General features: G+C 41.6%; 1 protein-coding gene and 1 long non-coding RNA gene across 2 annotated transcripts in view; both read left to right on the top strand.

Moving 5' to 3' along the window:
* Positions 1-5,457: 5,457 nt before the first annotated feature.
* Positions 5,458-16,335, top strand: part of LOC110535495 (dihydropyrimidine dehydrogenase [NADP(+)]) — a 210,761-nt gene continuing 199,883 nt past the window's right edge. The window contains exon 1 of the mRNA XM_036935201.2: positions 5,458-6,435. Coding sequence (XP_036791096.1) covers positions 6,397-6,435 — 39 coding nt within the window. The 5' untranslated portion in view covers positions 5,458-6,396. The remainder of the gene's footprint in view (positions 6,436-16,335) is intronic.
* On the top strand, positions 11,025-12,209 carry LOC149979524 (uncharacterized). The gene is made up of 2 exons (XR_016484425.1): positions 11,025-11,446; positions 11,508-12,209. It is a non-coding gene; the product is annotated as an uncharacterized LOC149979524 (long non-coding RNA).

Raw genomic sequence — 16,335 nt, 5'->3', positions numbered from 1 at the left:
ACACCCCACTGGAGGAACACAATGCAGCTGAATGTGAACTCAACATACAGTAGAAGTACAGTAGGTGATACTCACCCCAACGTTGCAGCCCTGGTTATTAAGCACATAACATCATGATATGAATTATTTGCAAAGATTACACTGCAGTATTACATTTGCTACATTGATGTCAGAAGTGGGATGATGCCCAATGGGTGCCATTCTACTACTTCTGACCACAACGTAGCAAATATTATATGCATAGTGGGGAAACAAATACAAACAGAAAGCATTTAAATGGACCCTGTTTACCAATATTATGAGATATCCCAAAGCGTTGAATTTGACAGTTAGGCCTATTGACCTGATATAGCACTTCTAGTCCAGCACTGCAACAAATGAGCATCCTGAAATGCTTTACATATTGTACCAGAGGAAAAAGGAGACAGACAGGTGGCTAACCTATTTAAAATCCATTGGGTTGGTGCCTCCTGAGTGGCACAGCGGTCTAAGGCACTGCAATGCTTGAGGCATCTCTACAGATTCAGGTTTGATCCCGGTCTGTGTCACTGCTGGTTGTGACCAGAAGACCAATGAGGAGACGCACAATTGGGCCAGAGTCGTCCGGGTTAGGGGAGGGTTTGGCTCGCCAGGATGTTCTTGTCCCATTGTGCTCTAGCAACTCCTGTGGCAGGCCGGGCACATGCACGCTGACACGGTCGACAGTTGTACTGTGTTTTCTCCAACCCATTGGTGCGGCTGGCTTCCGGGTTAAGCAAGCAGTGTGTCAAGAAGCAGTGCGGCTTGGCAGACTCATGTTTTGGAGGACGCATTTTATCCAGTTGTCTCTAATAAGGCCAACTATTAGGACAGAGAGATAATAGCAACATCATTTTCAGTGCTGTCAAATGTTTCTATAATGTAGCCTGTTTCTTTGTGATGTTTTCTGTCCTCAGATACAGTGAGCCATAAAAGCCTGTCCACAGACGAAAAGGTCCCAATGAGTGTCCCAAGATAATATTATTATTTATTTAACTAGGCAAGTCAGTTAAGAACAAATTCTTATTTACAATGACACCCTAGGAACTACCTTGTTCAGGGGCAGAACAACTTATTCTTTACCTTGTTAGCTCAGGGATTTGAGCTAGCAACCTTTCGGTTACTGGCCCAGCACTCTAACCACTAGGCTACGGATTATATGTGTACCTATGTTAGCAAATGTTGTATACAGTTAAAAGTCACACACAATGTATAGCCCTATCACAATTGGAGCAGGCCAACCCTGCTGCTGGAGGTCTGTAGGCTTCTGTTCAAGCCCTGCACTAACTCACCTGATTCAACATATCAAACCTAATGAGTTGACAATCAAGTGAGCTATTACTGGGCTGGAAGAGAAGTCTGCTCACCCAGTAGATCAGGGATAAGTGGAGCAAGGTTGACCAATGCAGGAGTGGACTTTTTTTAATGTTCACCTGGAATGATGCTTTAGTATTAATAGACTACTTGTTACTACTCAATTGGCTACTGTATTGTTCTTTGGACTAAGATGTCCAACCTTTACAAACAAGTTATCTTATTTGTACATTTTGAAATGTTATGGGGAAAAAAAGTGTTGATTCTTTGAAGTGAAGTGTTTAAACTTGTTTTAATTGTTGAATCACAGATCACAATCCTGCAATGAAGAGGGGAAGAGGATCGGTCCTTAATTTGTCTGTGTTTCTAAATTGAGCATTGCCTTTTTGTCCAGTTATAAGCTCTCCAATCTGTTTTATCAGAACATCAGCCATGTGTACCCATTTTGCAGCTTGTCACATGGCATGCATCGCCAACGCAGCCATAGGCTTACAGAATGTTGGCATTACTGGCCTTATGGGCATGTGCAATGCACCCCTTATCATTGTACATCTGAAGCAGAGAATAGCTAAACTCACACGTTGTTTACACATACTTGAGTATATGTTGTCAATTTAAAATGATACAGGGAGAAAATATTTTTGAGGCTAACCATACCAGATTTATTTCTGGTAATCATGTGGTCCTAGAAGTACCCCAGGTTTTTTGACTGAGGCTATGGTCCTGTGGTAACTGAAACAATGAAAATGAGTTTAAACCAATGAAACCTATTGACATACAGTACTGTCATTAAAAATATGATGGGAAAAAAAGATGACTGTTAAGAATGAATTGTAATAACAAAGGAATTATATTTATAAAGCACACGTAGTCAACCCTCCATCTGGAGAGCTACTGGGTGTGCAGGTTTTGATAAAGCCCTGAAACACTCCTGAGTCTGCTTCCCAAGGTCCTTGTGGGCAGCTAAGTTTTAGAATGTGTTGTGTTAGAATGTTGCTGGAACAAAAGCCTGCACACCTAGTAGCTCTCCTGGAGGATGGTTGGCCACCCTTGATATAAAACATTGCAACATTACAACCAATACGACAACAGATAATCGAGTAGTAACAACTAGGCTATTATTACTAAAGCATCGTTTCAGGGTAAATAGAAATCCATACCAGCGTTTGCCAACTTTGATACACTGATCCCTGATCTACTGGGTGAGCAGACTTCCATTCCAGCCCAGCTATGGCACACTTGATTAACAAGTGTTCTATTTGATACGTTGAATCGGGTGTGTGAGTGCTGGGCTGGAACAGAAGCCTGCACACCCAACAGACCACCAGGAGCAGGGTTGGCCTGCCCAGTTGCAATGGGGTTACACTTTGTCTGTGACTTTTAACTGTATACAACATTTGCTAACATAGGGACACATATAACCCATGGTATACAGGATATACCCTCAGCCTGAAGAGATATTCATTGGGACCACTTCATCTGCAGACAGGCTTTCACAGCTCTCCATATCTAAGAACAGAGAGCATCACATAGAAGCAGGCTTCATTATAAAAACAATAGACAGCACTAAATATTATGTTGCTTTTATCTCTCTGTTCTATTAGTTTTCCTTACTAGGGACTGAAACTGGAGAATCTTTTCATAATGTCCTCCCACAAAAGGATGGAAGCAAAAGTAATTCCGCTACCTAAGAATAGTAAAGCCCCCTTTACTGGCTCAAATAGCCGACCAACCAGCCTGTTACCAACCCTTAGTAAAGTTTTAGAAAAAATGGTGTTTCACCAGATACAATGCTATTTTACAGTAAACAAATTGACAACAGACTTTCGGCACGCTTATAGGGAAGGACATTCAATAAGCACAGCACTTACACAAATGACTGATGATTGGCTGAGAGAAATTGATGACAAAAAATATTGTGGAAGCTGTTTTGTTAGACTTCAGTGCTGTTTTTTATATTATTGATCATAGTCTTCTGCTGGAAAAACATATATGTTATGGCTTTACACCCCCTGCTATATTGTGGATAAAGAGTTACCTGACTAACAGAACACAGAGGGCATTCTTTATTGGAAGCCTTGCCAAAATAATCCAGGTAAAATCAGGAATTCTCCAGAGCAGATGTCTAGGCCCCTTACGTTTTCAATCTTCAATAACTGACCAGGTCACACCCTGATCTGTTTCAGGTTTCCACCAGGTGTCTCCTATTTTCCCCCATTATCCTCTGTGATATTTACATCTGCCCTTTCTGATTTTCTGTTGCCAGTTCATCTTGTTATGTCAGGTCTTACCAGGATTTTCCCCATTTCTCCCGTTCTCAAGTTTTGTTTTCTAGTCTTCCCAGTTTTGACCTTTCTGCCCGGTTTTTGACCCTGAGTCCGCATGCCACTTTGTCCCTGATTGACTTTGCCTTGGATTACGAACCTTTGCCTGCCCTTTACCTGCCCTTTGACCGCTCCTTTGTATAATAAATATTCTGAGAATCATATTATCCGCCTCCTGTGTCTGCATCTGGGACATATTCTGAGTTGTGATGCTAACATGCCTTTGAGTATAGCCAGTGTGTCTATGTATGTGGATGACTCAACACTATACACGTCAGCTATTACTGCGACTGAAATGACTGCAACACTTAAGAGGTGCAGTTAGTTTCAGAATGGGTGGCAAGGAATAAGTTAGTCCTAAATATTTCAAAAACTAAAAGCATTGTATTTGGGACAAATCATTTAAATAACACTAATAATGTGGAAATTGAGCACGCTGGTGTGACTAAACTCCTTGGAGTAACCCTGGATTGTAAACTGTCATGGTCAAAACATATTGATGCAACAGTAGCTAAGATTATGTCCATAATAAAGCGCTGCTCTACCTTCATAACAGCATTATCAACAAGCCTGGTCCTACGAGTTTTAGTTTTGTCACACCTGGACTACTGTGCAGTCGTGTGGTCAGGTGCCACAAAGACGGACTCAGGAAAATTGCAATTGGCTCAGAACGAGGCAGCATGGCTGGTCCTTGAATGTACACAGAAAGCAAGCAATAATAATATGCATGTCAATCTGTCCTGGCTCAAAGTGGAGGAGAGATTGAATTCATCAGTACTTGTATTTGTGAGAGGTATTGACATGTTGAAAGCACCGAGCTGTCTGTTTAAACGACTAGCACCCATCTTAAACACCCATGGAGAGGGGGCATGTCTTTTGGCGCCGGAGAGGATGGCTGACGTTTTACGTGCTCTTAACCAACTGTGGTATTTTGTTACTTTTTTTGCGTTGTTTGTAACTTATTTTTTTACTTATTTTGTAAATAATGTTGCTGCTAACTTCCATTATGACCGAAAATAAATTCTGGACATCAGAACAGCGATTACTCATCTCGAACTGGAAGAATAATTAGCTAGTGTAGGCTAATGCGATAAGCATGAGGTTGTAAGTAGCAAGAAAATAATAAAATAAAAATGCTAATTAATTACTTTAAAATCATACAATGTGATTTTCTGGATTTTTGTTTTATATTCCGTCTTTCACAGTTGAAGTGTACCTATGATAAAAATGACAGACTTTGTCATGCTTTGTAAGTAGGAGAACCTGCAAAATCGGCAGTGTATCAAATACTTGTTCTCCCCACTCCCCACCCCACATCAAGTAAGCTAGCTAATAGGAAGTTATATCTAGCTAATGATATTTGATTCACTTAGCTATAGAGTAAAGTTATCTAGCAAGCATCTTATACACAGTGGTCTACTAAGTGTAGGTAGCTAGTTAATGTATTTACATGAATAGGTTATCCCACTGCCTCAGTTTTTTGGGGTCCTTAGAAAAATGAAATAATCTGCTTTTAGGTTGTATTTCGGCCAATTGTGAATAAAAGAGTGCAAGGGTGAGGGGTGAGCAGAACTGTGGCCTGACTAGAACAGTGGTGATAAGTGACTAATGCAAGGGTGAGGTTTGAAGAGGAGGGGTTGACTTTGACTAGTCTCTAGTGTGTTGATATTTGATTAAGGGAGGCTTGAGGAGGAAGAGTGACACTTGATTTGTGCAGGATTGAGACATGACAAGGGGAAGGGACGTTTGAGAAGGAGGAATGAGAGAGTTCCTAATATGTATTCCGTACTGCAACTTCCGCACGCTGCACGAGGTGGAACTTCGAAAGTAGGCAAAAATTGCTTCTCCAATATAAATCCCCGATCACACTCAATGTGAAGTCATGGTGACGTTGGCATATGCCGCGTTCAGAACACCTTGGAACTCGGAAAACTCCGACTTCAGTACATTCAAGACATCTGGGAACCGTTTTGAAAGTTCTACCAACTCGGAATTCGAACTCGGGCCTCATTCTAAAGGTCGACTTCTGACCTGAAGATCACTGAAGTCATGATTTCCAAGTTCCCGGTTGTCATGAACACAACATAGTTAAACTCACGTCGTCGTCTCGCGACAACAATTCAAAGGCATATACAATGTTTTTTTAAAGGAAATTAAAACGTATCAGTTTTTCACTTTGATGGGGTTCGAGTAATAACATGTTCAACTACTTAAGACATTGGCTCGAATCTAAGTTGTGTCTTTAGATTTCTAGAAAACTAATAACCAATCATTGACTTCTCAAAAAACGGCCTAGTCAATTTGGTCTGTTTCGCAAGAGTTCCAATAAGTCTCGCCTCTGGGCTTAGAAACCAGTAGAAACTCCGTGTTCCAAGTTTCGCTTCTGAACTTTTTTTGATTCCTCAATTCCGTATGGTCCTAAACGAAGCAAGAATAACAACAACCAGTCAGTATAATTTCGAAACTAACGTTATCCATATCAAGCTTAGGCTATAAATCGCCAAAAGAAACGCCAATGACTTGGTAACAAATCATTTTGAAAATATAGAATTAAGACAGAAACTAGTCAGGTAGGAGATTCCTTGATAACGTTAGCTGCGCTCGGTTGGTCTGCTCCAAACTATTGTGGCGATTGTAAATATTGCTTCAAGAAATCAAACAGGTCACTGATAGCATACAACATAGTTTGCATTTCGCACGTCCTTTTTTATTTTGACAACTCACATTTCTTCGAAAGGCAATGTCTAGAATGCTGAGCAAGGATCTTCCAGATATCGAGGTATAAGGCTACTTTATTATTCTGCTCCATCAAATACTGCTGTATCAGAAATGTTAATTCGCATTTTTGTTGCTGTGTCACTGTTATCACATGTTGCATGTCTTCGATAACGAAATAAGTGTCATTATTGACCGTATAAATTACATTATTGTCATGTATTTATAATTCAGGTGCTTTACCAATACAAAGGGCTGGTTTTGGTATGCTTGTATGAGGAATAGATCTTTATGTTTCCCATTAAAACAGTTGTTGAAAAAAAAATAGCTTTATCACAGCAACTACCCCATCATACTTGCAAGACAGTTAACAATACGGCTAAGTTAACGTTGAATAATGGTTCATTGATACTTTGTTGTGGCAGAGATTTTCTGATGTTTTTTCACTGTGGACAAGAGGGATGCCTTGAAGTTATTGGGGCAAAGTTTATCCTGTGGGTGTTGGTTTGTTTTGAGTTAGTGTATGCAGTTTGTTGTTGTGATGTGTTTTGGAAATAATACAGTCTAATAGAATGGAATATAATGAAATGGGATATAATATTCACATATACCTTATTGTTTTGCAAAGCAAACAAATGGCACATCATCTGTTGCTTTCTTGAGTCAAACCCAGGCAATGGATGTCTATTGCTGTATTGTTGGCTTTATGCTGCACCTGGTATTGAATCAAAAATAAATTATTTATCATGTTTCCATTATACATGCCCATTTTTCTTCCATTTTATGAAAACCATCACTACTGTGTATGGAATTACTTAATCAATGAAATGATATACTTTATAATAAATACAATAACCACGCTTGCATATACGAGGAAGGGATCAGTCTAGGAAGTCCTATTTTACCAGGAGTATTTCTTATTCATTATGGACTGAATGTACAGTCTATTGCGATAATACCATCCACAAGTGTTCTGTTCTGCTAACTAACACACCAGAGAGATCATGTGGCCATCACATGGTCATTTCACTGTTCACTTCTGCCTGTTCCAGTGGAATGTGCAGGCTATAGGCAAGGGTCAACTTATCACTTCCTGAGACATTGGAGAAAACTTGCTGTTGTCTAATCCGTTGCTGTGTGTGTTGGGACTTGTGCATGCTTCTCGACAAGTGTAAACAAACATTACTTTGCAGCATGTAGTACATAATAATGTTTATGAATGACCTATGCTCCCCAAAGAGCAATTAATTTAAACAAATAAGTCATGGCGTACTCAATCTCACATGTTTAAGCATAATAATTGTAGCGTCTACAATTTGACCAAAAGGACAATAAAGGGTATTTTGATGATTGAGAAATCTAATGGCTTTAACTACTTGGCTAGTAGATCATTGAAAATGTGTTAACCATTAGCAAAGAAAATGCATCTGAACTGCAAAGGTTTTAACCCTGAGTGAGCTCGGATGAATGTTTTGCTCTTGAGACTGAGAGCCAATAAGTCAATGGGGTTTCCTGCTGAGGGAGGAGAGGGCCCCAAGAGGTTGGGGTTATCCTGGAACACTAAACACTGTACATTTCTTGGAAGAGTTTCACATTGCAACTGGCTCTGTCTTTCCACCTGTTATTTTTCCCAGGCTAGTGAGAGATTGGTGTGTTAGTTCATATAGAAAGTTGTTGTATGAAATTGATCTATCAATGACTTTGTGGTTTCAATAGCCTCCACATCTATTAAACTGGTTACTTGTTCTTAGAGACAAAGTTGAGTAAAAATGTGGGTCTGGTTCAGCCATGTCAACATCCACTGTTCTCGAGGGTGGAATAAGTTGAGGAATCCTGAGTAGGATAGATAACTGAAGGTATTCCGTGTGCAGTTGTTAAGCAGAATATCAGGGTTGCTGTTGCTGTTCTATATTTATTTCCATGAATCCATCCAGTCTACTATAAGATTTCATCCTTTTGTATCTTTGGGTATTATTATCTATCACAAGTTTGGACATCACAGTACAGTAGAGAACAGCACAGCAAAGTACTGTAGAGTTTAGTACAGCACTGTTAGGTTCTGAACTCACAGATTAAAAACTCACAGATTAGAAAATGCTCAAACCAAGTTCATTCACTCACTGGGTTATACATCTGCAAAGACATGATTACATATACCCTCTTACCAGGCGGATTCAACTCCTTGCACAACTAGACAGCCAAGGCATCTCTGTTGCTAATCCTCTCACTGGTCATGGCCCTGCCTGACGCTAGAACCTTCGTGGGCGTGGAAGTCTATGTGTGTGTCATAGTACTGTTCCTTCTCACTTCATATGACCTGACCTCGGGATGAATTCCTCACCCCTCTCTAGCTGTCCTAACTGGTCAGTGACTCAAACCAGACTGTTGCCCTTTGCCTCCCTCTTTAGGAGCCATGATATTTACAGTACAGTAAAGAAAAGTATAGTAGAATAATGTAAAATCGCCAACCAGAGCCTCTGAAGTGAATAGCAAAGCATCTTCCCCTAGAGCCAGTTAAATTTCAACATTATAGTGTTGTTTACCTGAAAAGATCTGATATTATTTAGCTTTTTAGCACACTTTAGTCGCTTGGATCGAGCTGGCTTAAAAAGCCTTGGTTCAACGCTGGACTGAGGGAATCTAATGGAACCTTTTATGAAGGCAGTAGCCACAGTGGAGTGCAGTAAGTCAAACCCTTCATTAGCATCTTTATTCAGGGACTAATGGCAACAGTGACGTGACCTTCTTCCTGCCTCTGCACTTAAAACCATCACTAAACTACTCCTGCCTGCCATTGGAAATGGCTTTTTAAATCTCATTATAATTGCCATCTCTGGTGCAATTAAATACACATGTCTTATTTTAATATCCACGGACGGCACCCAGGCACTCATATCAGTTAAATGTGTAGCATGTCTTTTGTGTGTGTGCATGTAAATGATTAAAACCTAGCTGGATTTCTATTAGAGTGGGTTTTTTAAAATCAAGAGCTTGTGTTCCTGTATGGCTCAGTCGGTAGTAGATTAACACGGGTAATCGGGATCCCGAGAGTTTCCCGGGAACATGCTTTGTTTACATTTCTCGAAAAAATAAAATGACAAGACCCAGGAAATACATTTTTAAAAAATGCCCCAATGTCACACTAATGCAATTCCACAAAATACTCAACATGCGCAGCAGCAGATTAGCAAAACATTTAATGGCACATTATCCAAATAGGTTGTCGCGTGGAAGCTTTTAGCCTGCCGTATTTACTTCACACAAAGTCGCCATAAATTAAAAGCACACACATAATTGATATTGCTGGACTGTACAACCGTCCCGAATGCAGTTAATAAACCCTACAGGAAGTCCCTACAGATAGCCTACAAAACATGTACCTCTTTGAGCTGTCATTGTGACTCTTCAGAAACTCCCAAATTGAATAGGCCTATGCACAATTCACTACACAGGCATCCCTGTCGCATACATGACGTCTGTGAGCAATTCAGACAGGAATGAGGGAAAATTCTATCTTCCCCTGTCCCACTGAAACCCAACATCCTGACTCCTGTCTTTCATAAACATTCCTACCTTCATTCTGTAATCCATAGGCTCCATTATCAAAGCACGTCTCTTGCTTATGCATGTCAAAATACCGCTATAAAATGTTTCTCTTCTCTGCACTGTTTGGTATTGCTGCCCATTTGAAAGCTTCGGTAGAGAATGTGAACAACAAACAGTATGAGAGTAGATATGGATATTTTTTAAACCGAGTTTAGATATTTAAACTATTCCCACAGTTCATTTCCCATTAACCATGAGCTGATCTGCTATCTGTATAATCAACTCGATTTAGTGGGAGGTTTTCTAGCAGGCTTAGCAACTTTGGACATTTGACTTTGTTGTTTGACTGCTGTTACAAAGTTTGTGTGCTATACTCATTTTATGTGATGTCGGCGCTACTGTCTGCCCACACTAGTCGCCGCTCAACTCCATAGTAAACTGTGAAGTTGAGTTTAGTCGGTTATGTCGAGATCGCTACTGCTGGAATGCGCTGAATTAATTTAGGAACATGATAACACTCTGAATTCGTGAATGGCCTGTTTCCCAATTCACAACATTGTCCTTGGCAATCAAAGATAGTTACTTTATCATGACTAAATATCAGTTTAATTTGCTCTAAAATCTTTACATTGTGGTGCAGCACTTCTCTTATTTGGGGAGAACCCTGGCATAGTGACCATATCTTGGTTTTGAATAGCTTTAAATGGGCTTTTTTTTGTTGCTATTTCTTGGGACTCTCTGGATAATTATGAATTATTCCCGGTACTGAAACTTGCTAGATTTTTGTGAAAATCTGAAACCATAGTCTGTAGAGCATGGCGCTTGCACGTCCAGGGACGTGGGTTAGATTCGGCAGGGTAGCCTGGTGCGGCAGGGGGCGGCAGGGTAGCCTAGTGGTTAGAGCGTTGGACTAGTAACCGAAAGCTTGCAAGTTCATATCCCCGAGCTGACAAGGTACAAATCTGTCGTTCTGCCCCTGAACAGGCAGTTAACCCACTGTTCCTATGCCGTCATTGAAAATAAGAATTTGTTCTTAACTGATTTGCCTAGTAAAATAAAGGTAAAAAATATATACTGCTCAAAAAAATAAAGTTCCTATGCTTCCAGAGCATGGAGGCGCTACCAGGAGACAGGCCAGTACATCAGGAGACGTGGAGGAGGCCTTAGGAGGGCAACAACCCAGCAGCAGGACCGCTACCTCCGCCTTTGTGCAATGAGGAGCAGGAGGAGCACTGCCAGAGCCCTGCAAAATGACCTCCAGCAGGCCGCAAATGTGCAAATGGTCAGAAACAGACTCCATGAGGGTGGTATGAGGGCCCGATGTCCACAGGTGGGGTTGTGCTTACAGCCCAACACCGTGCAGGACGTTTGGCATTTGCCAGAGAACACCAAGATTGGCAAATTCACCACTGGCGCCCTGTGCTCTTCACAGATGAAAGCAGGTTCACACTGAGCACATGTGACAGTCTGGAGACGCCGTGGAGAACGTTCTGCTGCCTGCAACATCCTCCAGCATGACCGGTTTGGCGGTGGGTCAGTCATGGTGTTTCTTTGGGGGGCCGCACAGCCCTCCATGGGTAGCCTCCAGAGGTAGCCTGACTGCCATTAGGTACCGAGATGAGATCCTCAGACCCCATGTGAGACCATATGCTGGTGCGGTTGGCCCTGGGTTCCTCCTAATGCAAGACAATGCTAGACCTCATGTGGCTGGAGTGTGTCAGCAGTTCCTGCAAGAGGAAGGCATTGATGCTATGGACTGGCCTGCCTGTTCCCCAGACCTGAATCCAATTGAGCACATCTGGGACATCATGTCTTGCTCCATCCACCAACGCCACGTTGCACCACAGACTGTCCAGGAGTTGGTGGATACTTTAGTCCAGGTCTGGGAGGAGATCCATCAGGAGACCATCCGCCACCTCATCAGGAGCATGCCAGGCTATGTAGGGAGGTCATACAGGCACGTGGAGGCCTCATTTTGACTTGTTTTAAGGACATTACATCAAAGTTGGATCAGCCTGTAGTGTTGTTTTACACTTTTAATTTTGAGTGAGACTCCAAATCCAGACCTCCATGGGTTGATAAACTTGATTTCCATTGATAATTTTTGTGTGATTTTGTTGTCAGCACATTCAACTATGTAAAGAAAAAAGTATTTAATAAGAATATTTCATTCATTCAGATCTAGGATGTGTTATTTTAGTGTTCCCTTTATTTTTTTGAGCAGTGTATATAAAAAAAAAATGTATGTACGCATGACTGTAAGTCTCTTTGTATAAAAGCATCTCAAAATGGCATTTACAGTACATGTCATATTATTATTATTATAGAAATAGGTATAATTCTTATGGTAGCAGAGCACACCCGATGTCTTTCCATAACCTGGTTGTCTGGGAACACTGACTTGCAAATGATGGGTCCAGGCAAGCTATGAAGTGTTATTGAAATGATTTAGGCTGCCTTGGAAGATCCTCGTATTAGTTGGGGTTTTGTCTGAGTGCTGTGATTGCTTATGAGTTCCTTACATGGTGTAGGAAATGGAATTGTTTTACATTTAATCCATGGCATCCTCAAGGGCCAATTGGGGCCAACAAAGATAACCGGCTCAGATCTTTAAAAATGCTATTTGAGGATGTGTATTGTAAAACTATTATTGAATGAGGCAGTTTCAGTCCCAGTCAAAGAAGCATATTGTGGTGAGATAAACAGCTAGAGGGAGTTTATGTAAGGCGTTTGCTGTGATAATCTTTAACATCTTGCTGAGTGTACTAGGTACGTGGTGGCACTGGTATCATTTCAAACATACACGCCCAGACAAGCACATCTCAGAAGTGACACCCAAACCGGTGGACCGGTAATTGCACTCCTGGCCAGGTTTGCTCAGATTGCGCTTTTAATCAATCAACGAAGCAGAGATGATCCCTGGGCTTGTCAGAGAGAGAGGCAGAGAGAGAGGCAGAGAGAGAGGCAGAGAGAGAGGCAGAGAGAGAGGCAGAGAGAGAGCTTGAGAACAGCCAGCCGAGACTGTGTCCTCTCCTTTTCCTCCACTGCACAATTTACTGCCACCTCTGTACCCTAGGGGAGGAGAGCAGTCTCACCTGATCACATGTGACCCCTCTGTCTGCTGCAATCTCCGTCTGCAAACTCAACCCCCTCTGTGGAGTTCATACCCAAGCCCCCCCCCCCCCCCCCCCACAGACACCAGGCAGGGCTGGCTTGGCTTGGCTTGCTTACACACCCAGATAGCATGTGGCATATTGAACTTTTTTTTCTCTCCTTCTCCTCTCCTCATTACCCCTCCCTCCCTCTGCTTCCATCCTTTCCTCAGAGAGCCTCAGATAAGACCTGAGACTAGACTCACTCGGTCATCAAGCCCTGATTTCTTTTACACTTCATTTACCTTCTGCTTCTGTGCTAATTGTTTTCTGAGCCTCAACATGGCCAGGGACACTTTTCAAAGGCCATGTAATGAGCCTTTGGCACATAGTGCCCATTACCAAAATTAAAGCCTGTTACCGTAGCGAGCGCATGGTTTGTTTCAGGCGTCCACAGTATTCGTCTGTCTGTCTGTCTGTCTCTGTCGCACACACGTACAAACCTGTCTGTCCCTCAATCCCTCTTTCTCTCTCTCGCTCTTGCACACACATGCAAACACACGTACAAACCTGTCTGTCCCTCACTCCCTCTTTCTCTCTCTCACTCTTGCACACACATGCAAACACACTACAAACCTGTCTGTCCCTCACTCCCCTTTCTCTCTCGCTCTTGCACACACACACACATGCAGACACACATACAAACTCACACATGAAACACACTAACAACAATCACACGGTAAATGGCAGGAGCCTTTACCAGGGGATGTCTATGCTTTATGAACTATTGTCGTTGGTTGCCTGGTTTGTTTAACTTGGTGCTGCAATGCCGGGAAGTGAGTGCAACTGATCTGTACTCTGGGATTAGTTTCTTTCACTGTAGCTGGCTCAGTCTGTAGGGGCTAGCAGATGGCCTGTGATAGTCTATTTCATCTCTTTTGATTCAGTGTCTTAAGTCTGGGAAGAGAATACATGTTGAGTTTGGTGGGAAAGACTGTTACTCTGATGTCAAGAGAGAATGTAAATGCACTATGTACAGTTGAAGTCGGAAGTTTACATACACCTTAGTCAAATACATTTAAACTCAGTTTTCACAATTCCTGACATTTAATCCTAAAAAAAGTTCCCTGTCTTAGGTCAGTTAGGATCACCACTTTTTTATTTTAAGAATGTGAAATGTCAGAATAATAGTAGAGTGATTTATTTCAGCTTATTTCTTTCATCACATTCCCAGTGGGTCAGAAGTTTACATACACTCAATTAGTATTCGGTAGCATTGCCTTTCAATTGTTTAACTTGGGTCCAACTTTTCGGGGGGGGGGGGGGGGGGGGGGTTTGAGGTCAGGGCTTTGTGGCGATCCTCTCCAATATCTTGACTTTGTTGTCCTTAAGCCATTTTGCCACAACTTTGGAAGAATGCTTGGGGTCATTGTCCATTTGGAAGACCCATTTACAACCAAGCTTTAACTTCCTGACTGATGTCTTGAGATGTTGCTTCAATATATCCACATAATTTTCCTCCCTCATGATGCCATCTATTTTGTGAAGTGCACCAGTCCCTCCTGCAGCAAAGCACCCACACAACATGATGCTAACACCCCAGTACTTCACGGCTGGGATGGTGTTCTTCGGCTTGCAAGCTTCCTCCTTTTTCCTCCAAACATAGCGATGGTCATTATGGCCAAACAGTTCTATTTTTGTTTCATTAGACCAGAGGACATTTCTCCATAAAGTACGACCTTTGTCCCCATGTGCAGTTGCAAACAGTAGTCTGGCTTTTTTATGGTGGTTTTGGAGATGTGGCTTCTTCCTTGCTGAGCAGCCTTTCAGGTTATGTCAATATAGGACTCGTTTTACTGTGGCTATAGATACTTTTGTACCTCTTTTCTCCAGCATCTTCACAAGGTCCTTTGTTGTTGTTCTGGGATTGATTTGCACTTTTCGCACCAAAGTACGTTCATCTCTAGGAGACAGAACCCGTCTCCTTCCTGAGCGGTTTGAGGGCTGCGTTGTCCCATGGTGTTTACTTGAGTACTATTGTTTGTACAGATGAACGTGGTACCTTCAAGCTTTTGGAAATTGCTCCCAAGGATAAAACAGACTTGTTTGTGTCTACAATTTTTTTTTTCTGAGGCCTTGGTTTATTTCTTTTGATTTTCCCATGATGTCAAGCAAAGAGGCACTGAGTTTGAAGGTAGGCCTTGAAATACATCCACAGGTACACCTCCAATTGACTCAAATGATGTCAGTTAGCCTATCAGAAGCTTCTAAAGCCAAGACATAATTTTCTGGAATTTTCCAAGCTGTTTAAAGACACAGTCAACCCTAGTGTATGTAAACTTCTGACCCACTGGAATTGTGATAGAGTGAATTATAAGTGAAATAATCTGTCTGTAAACAATTGTTGGAATAATTACGTGCGTCATGCACAAAGTAGATGTCCTAACCGACTTGCCAAAACTATAGTTTGTGAGCAAGACATTTGTGGAGTGATTGAAAAACAAGTTTTAATGACTCCAACCTAAGTGTATGTAAACTTCTGACTTCAACTGTATTTATGTGTAATTATTTGGGGTACAGTCATTGTATTGAATTTGAGGGCCAGCAAGGCCAACAGGGAAAAATCAAATGTATTTATATAGCCCTTCTTACATCAGCTGATATACAGTGCCTTGCGAAAGTATTCGGCCCCCTCGAACTTTGCGACCTTTTGCCATATTTCAGGCTTCAAACATAAAGATATAAAACTGTATTTTTTTGTGAAGAATCAACAACAAGTGGGACACAATCATGAAGTGGAACAACATTTATTGGATATTTCAAACTTTTTTAACAAATCAAAAACTGAAAAATTGGGCGTGCAAAATTATTCAGCCCCTTTACTTTCAGTGCAGCAAACTCTCTCCAGAAGTTCAGTGAGGATCTCTGAATGATCCAATGTTGACCTAAATGACTAATGATGATAAATACAATCCACCTGTGTGTAATCAAGTCTCCGTATAAATGCACCTGCACTGTGATAGTCTCAGAGGTCCGTTAAAAGCGCAGAGAGCATCATGAAGAACAAGGAACACACCAGGCAGGACCGAGATACTGTTGTGAAGAAGTTTAAAGCCGGATTTGGATACAAAAAGATTTCCCAAGCTTTAAACATCCCAAGGAGCACTGTGCAAGTGATAATATTGAAATGGAAGGAGTATCAGACCACTGCAAATCTACCAAGACCTGGCCGTCCCTCTAAACTTTCAGCTCATACAAGGAGAAGACTGATCAGAGATGCAGCCAAGAGGCCCATGATCACTCTGGATGAACTGCAGAGATCTACA

This window comes from Oncorhynchus mykiss, chromosome 11 (genome assembly GCF_057628025.1).
Source record: "Oncorhynchus mykiss isolate SJ-2025 chromosome 11, ASM5762802v1, whole genome shotgun sequence".
NCBI classification, from domain to species: Eukaryota; Metazoa; Chordata; class Actinopteri; order Salmoniformes; family Salmonidae; genus Oncorhynchus; species Oncorhynchus mykiss.
This window is presented reverse-complemented; position numbering and strand designations above follow the sequence as displayed.